We start from the raw sequence: 13,735 nt of genomic DNA on the forward strand, positions 1-13,735 counted from the left end.
AAACAAAATGCCACAAACCAGACAACTACAAGTAGTTAGTATAATATATGATGAAATTAAAGTAACTTTGTGACTGACAGGGTGATTCAAATCAAAATGGCATTATCAAATGGTTCACAACACATGAAGGAAAACTGGTGCAATTGGTTGTAGTGTTAAGAAGTATCAAGTTTTCTGAGTAAAGGTGGAAAGTACATGCAGAACAAGTCTTCAGTCGCTCTGTGTAACTGAGCTAAGAAACAACATTATCAAAGTAACACCTAAGAGTTTTGTTCCAGTATGTGTACTAATACATATTTGGGGTTCACACAAATGCAACAAGAACACTGTATATTTGGCCTGAGCTGCATGTTGGTAAAGGGAACCCAGCTGAGCAAGGGCAATTTCCCCAGGGAATAAGTATCACAATCAACAGACACATGCAAATCCCAGCTAACACGTCAAAGGTTTCATTATGGCAAATCATCTGGGAATAGCTCATTTCTAGATGATCAACTTGGTATTATTTTGACCATATGCACCACAGCTTCTCCAAGAAACATTTTGCAGGAATTTTGTGATGTTCAAGAAAGGCATATGTACATCATTATTACTTCAAATACCTCTCCACAACATGACTGCTGCTGTAAATAAATTCACTTGATGTCATAAATCAAAACATCTTTAAAATGGGAGAAGTGGTCATATTACACATCAGTCAGTAACTTCAGCAAATAATTCATTAAACATGTAAAAATATATCAATGTTGTTATATTTCATAACTTGCACAAATTTATGGCTACTAAACGCTTCTTTAAAAGACAACTGTGGGAGGTGGATGAAGATAGATCTGTTAACATAAACATTTGCAGTCACAAGCTGGCCTCCAGAAGTCACTAAATTATGTGCAAACATTAGCAACTTCTAGAAACATACATAATAGTAATCATGGCATTTTCAATAATTGCCAAACCCTACACTAATTAACTCTAACTGTCTGTTGTCGAATATCATTCATTTTGAACACAAGGTTTCGCAATTTCTTTCCACATGTCAACTAGAGTAGCCTTATCTGGCAGGTAATATTCTGCTGTTTGTGCACACTTGTTTACTTGAACCTTTTTTTATATACTTATGATACTTTGCACATAATACACATTTTAGTGTATTTGTACAATGTACAATGCAGTATGATTCATAACATATATGAAAGTTGAAAATTTTAGTTTCATACAATGACATTTGCATCAAATCTGCCATATTTGGGTAACTAATATACCATTAGCTTCCACGAATAGTTTTATGTACAGGTGCTACACTAATCTGTAACTGAAACAAAATGTTATTGCTGTTTGAACACAATAGCTTTGTTATCTATTATTAAAAAATATTTTTCATATTAGTCTGTGATCATTTGGACTATTCATATATTGGTGATATGTACAGCAGCCACAATGATTACACTGTTAACAACTCAGATGAAATTTAAGGAAATCTGCATCATAAGAAATAACTGAAATCAAATTATAATGTCACAGAGTACACCAAATCACTAACAAATATGTCCACAAAGTTACATTTCATGCACTGTTAACACTTGCTACAGTCATCCACATCTATAATTGATATCTGTATTGTGTTCACTGGAGTTAATCCCTTCGTTTTCTTTTATCCCTGTCATCCCTACGATCTCTGTCTTCTTTTGGACGTTTACTGGCTCTTTTAGCCTGTGTAAGAAACTGATCCAGACCGAATGGATCTTCCTCTTCCTTCTCAAATTGTACAGGTCCACTTCTTGTTGCATTGCGGTCAGTACCACTGAATTCTTTATCTGGCACAAATCTGCAACAGAAAATGGCAGCCATAGTTTTAACCTATATTATCAATTATGGAGTAACAAAAAAATCAGTTACACACACACACACACACACACACACACACACACACCTCTCTCCTGTGTGTGTGTGCGCGCACGCGCATGTGTGTGCGTGCGCGTGTGCACATGTGTGAGCGCGTACGCATGCATTCTTTTCATATATTCCACAACATTCCATTATGATACAAAAATTGTAAGGCAAGGTTAGGAATTTAACTGTTTCGCTTTCGAAGAGTGAAAATATAGGTATTACAAAAAACTTAAATTTGGATGCCTGTACAGGAATATGAATACCGTTCCTCCAAAGTGTGCGTCCAGTGCCTTAACCACTGCACCACTTTACTTGGATAAATGACAGACAAGTGTGTCAGGCACACTGATCAGCAAATGAGGTAATACAAAAATTAATAAAGATCTACAGAATTCAGGTTCATGCATGTAAAAATGCAAAAACAGAGAATGAAGAAAGATAATGATCACAAGACCATTAGCAAGAATCAACAAATGGAAAAATGGACTGTCTATATCAGTCTACATTGTTGAACTACATACAATAAAGCACATCAATATGAGAAGGATTATGTGAAATCATTACTGTTGACAAATGCTCTAAGTTTCTGGTATGCTCCAAAGTGTAAGTTGCATGATATGCACTTTCCTCTTTGTTCTTTTAACATTACTGATATGTTCTGTGGTTCAATTCACAAATGCATGGAAAAAGATTTCTACTGCTGATGAACATTTATATTAATTGATGGCAGTCAATGGAAATCTTCAGTTTCAGGTTGGTACACTAACAACCACATATATTATGTGGTGCTGAAGATGAAATGATTCTAGTTTGTGATCTAAAAGTCTAGAAGTTCAGGCTATTGTCCTGATGGACCTGTACAGTATGTAAGACTTGCACTCTCGCTTGCTATCACAAGTTGCTAAAATATGTTTGCCAGGACATTTCTTTTATAAGCCACAGTTCCTCACCAAAACCCATGAAAAAGAAAAAAAGGATAGATAGAAAGAAAAAATTTTTAAAGATTAAATTTGTATCATTAATGTACATTTTAATGTGTAAAACTACTGTATGTCTTACAATTACTACTACGTCAACATACGAATTACAAAATAATTTAAATTTGAAATAAGAATATAACTAAAAAATGGTACGCATCCATGGAAGGAAGGCTTTTTACACAAAAGAATAATCAACCTTTTTATGATGTCAATGGCACGAACACAAGTCTACTAATATTACACTGGAATATTTAACCTCATAAAATTGTTTTTTCAGTATGAGAACAGTACTTCTAAATTAGTTACTTCGAGTATTTCTTTTTACTACACCATCTCTCAGTTGTATATCTATAAAGAAAATTATAGAAATGTAAAAATACCAACCTATTTGTCTTGATCAATTTATCTAAGTCATCACCATACACATCTTTGTCCAGATTTCTACTGGGGCGATAAATATGTGAACCAAGATTTCCAGTATCACGCCATGGTTTGTCATACACATTATAACTCTCTTCATCTCCATAACCTGAATCCATTCCTTTGGATGTGTTGAATAAACGTTGGTCAAATTGTACTTCACCTCCAGAGATGGTTTTTGCTGGCAAACCAAGGGCAATTTGTTCACTTATGTCTCTTTCACGTTCTCGTTGAAGTTTCGTTCTGAAAAAGGAAAGTAACAATTCTAACTAGAACTTCTTTTAGTAAAAGTAAAAATAATTTACATGTTTTCCGATACTATGGAGAAATTAAATGGTACCTTTTATCAGGTGCAGCTCTTGCAATGTTCTTTTCCCGCTGGCGATCCTTGTGCCTTTCATAACGCATTTGGTCACGTTCCCTCGCCTCCTCATCTTTTTCTGTAAAGAAAATGTTTTACATCTCTATACTGCTCAAGAAATCTGACTATATTTATAGGACAAATTTTATACAAACCTGCCGCTGCCTGTGTTCTGATTCCGGCTCGTTCTTCACGTGCCTTCTGAGCCAACTGTCTCAAGTGCTCTTCCTTTTTCTCCTTTTCTTTTTGTGCAAGCTTTTTCTCCAATTGTGCTCGCATCTCCACAGCTTCACGAGCCTAAGAAAAATCACACATGTATACATCAGTAAGATAAAGCTTGAAACATATAACTATAACATCAGCTGCAAGTCACACATAATTACAAATAACTGGAAATATAGAGCACTGGGTGTAGATTTTAAAAAACAGCACTTGGATATTTAAAATGATGTATGTCAGTAACACAATATCCCCCAAAAGGAAGATTTATTTGAACTTAAAAAGAACCACTTTACACCTATATATACCATAATAATTTAAGGTTAACCTGCGAGATAGACTTATACAGCTCAGCTCAGTGGTCAATGGCAGAGAACTGTATGTGACAGTAATATAGTTGAATAGCTGATTTCAGAAACAACACTTGTCCACAAGTTGTTGGTTTTGAGTTTAAGGTGCAGCAGTGTCCTGTGAGAATAGCTCTGTCGGCTGGTGAGAGAAATAGAACTTGTCCCACACTTGATATAGGCGTTTTGGATCGGCAAAATTTACAGTGAGCACAGAAAGAACACTTGTCCTGAGAAGTGTTGTTTCTATACATAGTGTTGGTAGAAGTGAAATAAGTGACAAGTGCGCTCTCGCACTGACACTTTTGCATGTGAAGAGAGTAAACCGCATGTAGTTTATTATTGTGCAACATGTCTTCTGTTGACAGTTAGAGGTTGCAGGACATTAAAATGAAAGAAGGAGTGAGAAATACGAAATATCAACATGAGAAGATTAAAAGGCTGCATACTAAAGGACAGGAGCACAAAAACGCCAGTGGGAAATAGTGCTGAAGAAATAGAGTAGATACTATAACCATTATACGTTGTTATTAACATTTTTTGCATTAATTGGTAAAAAGCAAAATGCTGGTATTGCTGGTTCACATAGAATATTTATCTCACTTCACAGAAGTTGTTGACAGTGCTCACACATTTTTACAATATGGACTCAAAGGATGCACAAGACTGATCCACAAGGGCTGATTACCGTCAAAGGTATTGGAAAAAGACATTTGCGAAAAGAATCAAATGATTCTAATAATAAACCTTGACAGCAAAACTTCAGATATTCTTTGAATTCTAGTACCAGAAAAGTGGAGGTATGTACGCAAGCATTCCGGAGCATTCATGGTGTGACAAACATGAGAGTATGAAGGATTAGCAAACTACTCGCATTTGTCAACCCACCTACCAATCAAAGAGGTAAAAATCGTTCAGGCAATGCGAAAAATAGTACAGAGATAAATGCTACTGTTGAACATATTAACTTCTACCCATAAAAAGTAACCCACTATGGCTCTTGAGATCACCATTATTTGCTAGAATCAGTTTAATGTAAAAACCATGCATGAACAGTTTCAAGTGAAATATCATGACATGGCTGAAAAATACAAGCTTTTCACTCTGTTTCAGAGGATGACACATTGACACATGTGGCAAATTTGAATAACTGTCAACTAAAATGAAAAATACAATGCTTAATGACACAAAGAAACAGACAGCTTCTCCAGAACTTGTCATACACAAGAGAGGGGCAGTTAAGTTTTCTTTTCTCATTAGTTAAATTACAGAGAAATGCATTGATAATGAGGAAATAGTAGGAAGTGCTATTGACTTCATGTAGAATCTATGCCTACCAACTATACCCATTCAAGAGGTCTTCTTCTATCAACAGCTTACTGTGAATGTCTTTAATATACACTACCTGCAGACCGGTGAATTAAAATTCTGTGTTTATCATGAAGGAACAGTAAAAAAGACACCCAGTGAAGTGTGTTCATTCTTATTATATTTCATCACAAACAACTTCCCAAAAAACATTAAACATCTGCATGTTTTTAAGCACCTGCGTGTTTTTTCAGGTGGTTGCCCCAGGCAAAGTAGGAATCATACCGTTGTAAGGCTTTTCCTGGCTCTGGAAGCTTCAGAGCGATTCCTCACTATTAATCTTTATTTCCCTATACATGGACATTCATTTCTTCCCTGAGATAGAGACTTCGCGGTAGTGAAGAGAAAAATCCACTCAGTGGATAGGGTGTACCACATCAAGCAATTTGGTGAACTGACTGCTATTTCAAGTTCAAAAGTTAACACGTTCCAAGTGAAGGTAGTTTCAACAAGCAGTATTCTTGCATTCAAAAACTGGTGGCCCAAAATACCATCTCTCTGGTGAGTGCCAGTAGAAAGGTGCCCAGGGATCAGAAGCAGTCGTTAGTGGTGCCAAATTCTTTGAATATGAATACGAAAGTAACACTTCTTGTACTGTGATTTGAAAGGCATATATCCACAGCTCTGTCATGTAAGCTTTCTGTCTTTGTATTGACTGCAACTCCTCAATTCCCTTTCCCACAGAGAAAGCATATAACACGTGTGCCAATAAGTTCGGAGAAAATTGCTGACATCAAGAAATTAGAAGGATTTATTCCAGATAAAGTCCATGAATTTTACACCACAGTCTACAATTAGTCAACAATTTAACTTGGAGATATGGTCTGTGAGTAGAATAAAGGAGTGCAGTGTAATGTAAAACAATGTGAAGACAGATTTAGTTCAAAATTTGACTGTGCAACTTCATCAAATTCATAAAGGTAAAAGTTAAAAATTGAAAAAAGAAATGCGCAAATCAGATACTGTTTTCCTGCTATTGTGTGTTATTCAATTAACATAATCTCAGAAACAATACTTGACCTGATATTTATGAAATACTTCCCTTTAAGCGAGATACCAGCAATTGCACCCAAAAATACATACACATACACCACTGGATAGTGCACTATGTTTTAGCAGTTACAGATTAATGTATGAAATTAAAATTTTTGTGCATTTTTCTGAAAAACAGTCTCTGTGAACAACAGTTGTTTCTGAAATCAGCGATTCGATTGAGTTCAAGTTCCTTAAATGAAGGAAAGAAAGGTTCCAAGGGTGAATGATGTAAGCAGAATAACAACTGCACACTGAACAAAGATGAGGAAGGAAATAGCTCATATCATTTTCAAACAAACCATCCCAAAATTTGCCTTGAGGGTTTGGGAGACCTGCAGAGAAACTAAATATGCACTATTACAAGGGGTTTTAACCACATTCCTCCCAATTTCAAGTCTACAGCATTATCAATGTGCCACATTGACTTGTTTCAAGTAACAGAAGCGACAATTGAAGATTATTCTAGGATTTGTACAAGAAGCATAACAATACAAACAGTAACCTGCTTTGGGGAGGGGGGGGGATGGAGAGGGAGAGGGAGAGTGGGAGAGAGTGGGAGAGAGGGAGGATCACATGTGTATAGACAAAGTGCAAAACAGCATTTACTGCAAGGTCATTACAATATCATGTTTTTGGTGACAAATTTTTTAAGGAAACAATTATTAAGATCGAACACAGGCTATGTCAACAGAAAGAACTTTGTGCATGGTGGTGGTGCACCCTTGTAGGAAACAGCTAATTCAGGGTATTCCATCAGAAATATTTCATACGAGTTATATGTTGACTGTTAACAGCGTTACTGCAAAATGGAAGTACAAAATGCAGCGAACCCAAATGACATTGGCAGGTCTAATGAATATACTGATAGGGACCACCACACACTCATATAGAATGCACAATTGGATGTGGATTTGATGGAAGCCTGGTAAACAGTGTTTATTTGCGTTTGCTGCTCCTATTGGGAAATTTAGAGCAGCGATGGTCAGGAGTTGTGTTTCCTAGCTTGCGGTTATTCAGAGCATAGGACGCGTGATGATGTCAGCCTACAGCAACATCACTGTTAAGTAGCACGAACACACAAGTTAATGGTTTAATTTAATCTACACAGTGTTGCTACAAGAAAAGAAAAGCTTTCACATATAATATTGGTCCCTAAGGTTAATGAGTTGCAAGAGAAGCTAATCTTTCGCATATAATGTTGATTTTTTTGCGCATGTTACACTTTAAGATATATCACATAAATGTGCCAGTAAAGTTGTTAATAATGACATAAATGTCTGATCTTCAGGGTTCGAAATTCTTCTAAATGGCTCGTCATCAAAGAGTTGATTTTTAAATGAGAGTCAAACGCTCTGTGATTTAACAAATTCATGGTACATTCTCGCGCGTAGTCCAACTTACGTAAAAGGATATTTGCTTTGAAGGTAACGCTTTTCAAACCAGCATTCGCAATATTTTTCCGCGACCTGTTAGAAATAGGTTCATTTCAGCAGTTGCCAGAGCGCGCAGATAACAAGCGACACCTCGCTTGCACAGCTACCATGACGTAGGAAGCCCGTATGTACGCACATGTAAAACATTAAAAGATTTTACATTATGTTGTAAAAACAGCAAGACATCACAGGGTACTCCAAGAGCATCAGACTTTCGTGAAACATATTAAAATGTGCACATTTAAACTGCAACTTAAAGTACACATTCGTATGTCCAGATTCCCAATGAAGTAGACCTCGATCTGATATTAAGCTTTTCAGTGTGGTTTTCAGGATGCAAATTTTCTTGGAGCACCAGTACTGTATTATATCATGCTTGGTTCTTTATTATGGCATAATGCCATACGTGCTAGAAGATGAAAACGTGCACTTGAAATGCAGCGAACAGTTGAAACTAGCCAGTACTGTGGAATTAAAAATTTAGTTTCAAATACATTGACTGTCTCTGCGAAAAAGGTTAATGAAAGCCAAATTTCTTCTGCAAACAGACAAAAATAACTTCATTGTTCTGCAAGGCGATTAATGCTTGACTGTCAGAAGGGTGGAAATAAAATCAAATCTGAAACTAATAATGTATTTTAGCCTTCCATAATTACATGAATGTATTTTAATTCACTTGATATCTCCCGGCCACATATATCCGTTTTGTTTTCATTTGCGTGAGAGTAAACGAAGGGGAAACAGCAAAATCACTAAATGTAAACACGGGTCACATGGAGACTACCCACTATAACTCAGGCTGGTCTGCGCATCAGCCCCGGATCTACGATATTTGCGAATCGGGTCAATACTAAAAAAAAAATCGAATTTTCAAAAATATGTGCATCTTGTAGGGCACATCATTCTGAAAAGTTTGAAACATAAAACATATGTGTTCGAGAAAATATAAGACATGTTATTTGGTCTTAAGTGTGCCTAAGTGCAGTGTCAAGCCTCTTCATACAGCATTCTTCTATCGCACGTCAGCGTATTTCGCTCTGTGAAATTGAAACGTGTATATTTTGTAAGCGATACTATCAAAGTATATTCAGGACAGTTGAAACTGAAATGTCCTGTGGTGGCTCTCCTGTGGTGCCTCTCCTGCTTCCAGTCGGCCGGTTTGACAGCATGCCCCTCTTTTTTATTTTATTTTTTAAAAAACTCGCCATTAATAGCGGATGAGATTATTTGTAATCTGGAGAACAAGAACTCCTCAGAAAATTTGCACTCTTTATTGTCTATTAGCTAATAACTTGTTGTTTTGTGTGGCACAAAATTTAATATAGGATACATAAATCAATATAGACAAGAGACAAGCAAGAAAGTAAACATTTCTTCAATCTTTACTTCCTAGAATTTTTTCTCTCTAATCTTGCTACAGCTTTACATGATGTGCTTTCCTTTCTGCGCAAGAATCTATTACCTCACCAAAGTTCGTCAAACGGTTTGCTAAATGAAAAATCGAACTTTCGTTATCTAATACTGAAAAAGCTGTTAATACAAAATAATACCCAAGACTGGTGTGGTTCCTCGATCTGATGCTAGATAAAGCAAAATAGGCCTTTCTAATATTGCAGCAGTTTTGTAACACACACCAAATAAGCGAGACTGTTTTGGCACAAATGGTTATTTTTATAACACGACAGAATATAATTCATGGGTGCCAATATCAAATGCCTATTAGGCCTACTACAAGCAAAAAGCTTTATGTTAGGAAATAGTTTCACATTTCATTCATACGCACCGGTTTCTCAAGCACGAGATCGAAAAGTAGTATTATGAAATTTTTATATAGATTTTGAATCGTCTTATTCTTCCATAATTTGTGTGATGTCCCAGTTTCTTCTGCTTCATCGTTCTAACAATCTTGTCATCACCATTTCTGTAGCTATTCCTGCCATTTTCAAAATTTGTTCGCCGGTTAGCTTCACTAACCCAGCCAGAATAATCAGTTTAGTAACCCCACGATTATTCTGCAGTTAGGCGTTGTTACATATTCGTACAAAACGTTTTCTGCATTACTTCCAAAATAGAACTTAAGCGGCTGCTAGCCAGGGACTGTACAACTGGTCCTCCTTACTAGTGTAGCGGTCTCACCAAAAATTTTCTGTCAAAATTTCATTTTCTTGGATACAACGAGAAGATAATACGTAATCTTTCTCACTTGTTATTCCTGTAGTCGTTTATTTCCATTCTGGAAGACTGAATCTATGGATTTCGCTAGTAATTATAACAACGCTGATCATTCGGAAACCCAATCAACCACATAATACGACAGCGACTGGCATTCATCCGTTCGGCTTTACTCCGCTCAGCTTGTGTAGCCCCATCCCCTTTTGTTTGCGGAAAGTTTATTTCTAATTGCGACAAGGATTCTCCTGACAGACATCACGTACACTATGCACGCATTCAAAAATCTACTTATGATTCATTCAGAAATGAACTTAAAACATGTTCAAAAATGTTCAAAAACCAACAGGGATGCGTTTCAAAATTATATAAATGATCGATAGATCAACGTGCGCTGGATGCTAGGCGCTTTGTGAAACAAGTTTTTTTTCCTCGAGAATATAAATTTGGTGCCCCCTTTCCCGGTAGCATCTACCTGCTTGCTGCGACTGCTTGCACAGCCAACAGCCACATTCCTGTAGCCAGAAGGGGGAGAATCTACAATTCAAATGCAAATCAACAGAGCATGCGCATAAGCCCGCTCATAACTGCTAACACGAACCAAATGTAAACAGTTGTGACTTCACGCTCAATGGAGGGAATTTGTTGTTATGAAGTATTGCATAGACTTCCTAAAGCCTTTGACACATTTGCTGTTGGCAGACGCTTGCATGAGGACTATGTGTCGTCGTTGTATATGGCTCATTTCCTTTACAATTTAAGTTCTTTTCCTTTTTTTCTCTCGTTTTTGTTTTATTGTTGAAGTATTATTCTGCAGTAGCGGGATACAGTAATATCCTTTGTTAGAGTAACGGCTTTTACCATTCAAAATTACAAAAAATTAACTGAAAACTAAAACAATGAAAGCTTTCCGGAATTCTAAAAAATTCCCGGGTTTTTCCTGGTTTTCTCCCAGATGAAAAAATTCCCGGGTTTTTCCCGGATCTCCCGGTTGTCCCGGGTCGTATACACTCTGTATATGGTGAGTAACAGCTTTCCTTCTCATAATTGATTATTTTCATTGTTATATGAGAAGTGACTGTGCTTGATTAGGGTGGAACTGACAGTCTGGAGTAAACTAGACCAACCGTGTAATGATTTGTTGTGTTCAGATTTAACGTTTATTCGGCAAAAGTAATAAAAATTTTTTGTTACCAGTAACTATTCAATGTTGTGCGAATTTTGCCTTAATCCGTCTAAACGATACTTGATTACAATTCTTAATTTGTGTGGTCACAGTGTTCGTAAATGATTTATGCCTGTTCAAGATATTTGAAATTCATATTTGCAATTACTAAAAATGTGGAAGCAAATGAGATTTCCAAATGAAAGTGGAAATCAGACAAAAACCCTACAGCTGACAATGTTTCCAATAGGTAAAATGAAAAGCATGAAGTAAAATATATGAATCATTAGAAGTAGCTAAATGGCTTTCAAATACTTTTAATAATAAATTTGATTTAAGCAGTACTGCTACTTATTTTGTAACAAAGAGTAGCATCACTGAACACATCATCAAATTTAAACTGCATCAAATTCAAATACATAAAATTTCTGTGATTTGGAATTTCTTGGTTTATGTATGTCTGCTTCTGTTTATGAGCATGATTTGAGGATACTGTTATCTGCTAACTATGGCTGGCTATGTTGGCTGCACTGGCACAGTTGTTGGTATTGACGGAGGCCATCTGACTTATACTGAAACATCGACTCCCACCAGTCGCCACACTGTGGCTCTTTAGAAAGTGAACAAGTTGTACAAACAAGTTGACACAGTTTTGTGATATAAAATTGCTCTTCTTTTTTTTTTTTAAAGAAAAGCTACTGTATTAAGTTTTCAACATGTAAGATATGTGCAAATGTCAATCTGAAGTTGACAATTTACCACCTGAGGGTGGAAAATTTTGACTGTAGTTTGCACCATGATTTTTCAAGCCAAAATTTAGGAATAAAAGTGTGGGCTATATTTGTGCAAATACAGTAAGTTGTTTTAATACTGACAATGGCGGAAGGCAAAGAGAACAAGTTTTTACTCAAATTTTAGGTGGCATATTTACACCTACCCTTAAATCCTCCTTTAAATTTAGCTGTACAATTCTTCTGAGAGACTGACAAAATCTGTAGATCATTCTGAGGTATTAAACACTGAAAACAAATTTCTTGATCAATCACTAAAGAGAAAGCCACCACAGTAACAAAATGACAAAATTCTAGAGTTGTATTTATCTCTCTCTACTACTATGACATTCCAACCAAATTGTGAAACAGGAAAGTGATTAGGGATACCTGAACCATCTTGACATCGTCAGAAAAGAAGAACAATGTCAACTTGCAGGCGATTGGGGAAGTAAATTAATTACTTTTTTAAAAAAAATATCTCTATACACATCCCAAGTGATTCGGGAAACCAACATCAGGGTGGGCAAATGGAGATTTCTGCCCTGGTGCATATAAATAGATGTCTTATGTTTGAAAAGTTTAAGCCATCTCACTTTGTTTCTGTAATTTTAGGACAACAAATGAACTTATAGTCAAGATGGCATAAGAAGATACCCAACAGTTGCTCTGAGGAGGAGGAGGAGATTATTGTTGAACGTCCCGTCGACAACGAGGTCATTAGAGACGGAGCGCAAGCTCGGGTGAGGGAAGGATGGGGAAGGAAATCGGCCGTGCCCTTTCAAAGGAACCATCCCGGCATTTGCCTGAAGTGATTTAGGGAAATCACGGAAAACCTAAATCAGGATGGCCGGAGACGGGATTGAACCGTCGTCCTCCCGAATGCGAGTCCAGTGTGCTAACCACTGCGCCACCTCGCTCGGTGAGTTGCTCTGAGCTGGGCACGGCAGCTACATGTGTACATGTGCCTCCCTCAAAAGAGGAACACAATTTTGTAAACATCTATATGGCTATGGCTTAGTGCTGTTGTAGCTGTATAGAAGACTACCATATTTACTCGAATCTAAGCCGCACTTTTTTCCGGTTTTTGCACTCCAAAAAACCACCTGCGGCTTAGAATCGAGTGCAAAGCCAGCGAAAATTCTGAAAAAAGTTGGTGGGTGCCGCCACAACTTACTTCTTCCGTCGAATATATGTAGCGCTACACAGGCATGCTTTGTGGGCACAAAGATAAATACTGGCGCCAAAACCTCTGCGTCAGTAAAAAAAAAAAAAAAAAAAAAAAAAAAAAAAGGGGGTGGAAGACGAGCTATTTTCTCCGCCCCGAGTTTCGACCACTGCATTTTCATAAATTATCCAACGAAGTAAATACAAATTCCGCATGGTTCATCTTCGAACGTAGCAGCATTTCAATGTACTACGAAAATCTGACTGGAAAGACTGTTGGGATGTTTGTCAATACGGCCAACTCGTTCCGAATTTTTTCCTATCTGCGAGAAGAGATGGTTGCTATAATAGGAACTTTTATAAATTGTGAATCACATGCAGTATTCTCGTCACCATAAGAATAATACGCAAATA

General features: G+C 36.8%; 1 protein-coding gene across 1 annotated transcript in view; it reads right to left on the reverse strand.

Moving 5' to 3' along the window:
* Positions 1-730: 730 nt before the first annotated feature.
* LOC124774915 (puff-specific protein Bx42) overlaps positions 731-13,735 on the reverse strand; it is a 59,656-nt gene continuing 46,651 nt past the window's right edge. The window contains exons 9-12 of the mRNA XM_047249590.1: positions 3,804-3,945; positions 3,628-3,727; positions 3,252-3,530; positions 731-1,822 (exon numbers count right to left, since the gene is read on the reverse strand). Coding sequence (XP_047105546.1) covers positions 1,630-1,822; positions 3,252-3,530; positions 3,628-3,727; positions 3,804-3,945 — 714 coding nt within the window. The 3' untranslated portion in view covers positions 731-1,629. The remainder of the gene's footprint in view (positions 1,823-3,251; positions 3,531-3,627; positions 3,728-3,803; positions 3,946-13,735) is intronic.

This window comes from Schistocerca piceifrons, chromosome 2, assembly GCF_021461385.2.
Source record: "Schistocerca piceifrons isolate TAMUIC-IGC-003096 chromosome 2, iqSchPice1.1, whole genome shotgun sequence".
In the NCBI taxonomy this organism is placed as follows: domain Eukaryota; kingdom Metazoa; phylum Arthropoda; class Insecta; order Orthoptera; family Acrididae; genus Schistocerca; species Schistocerca piceifrons.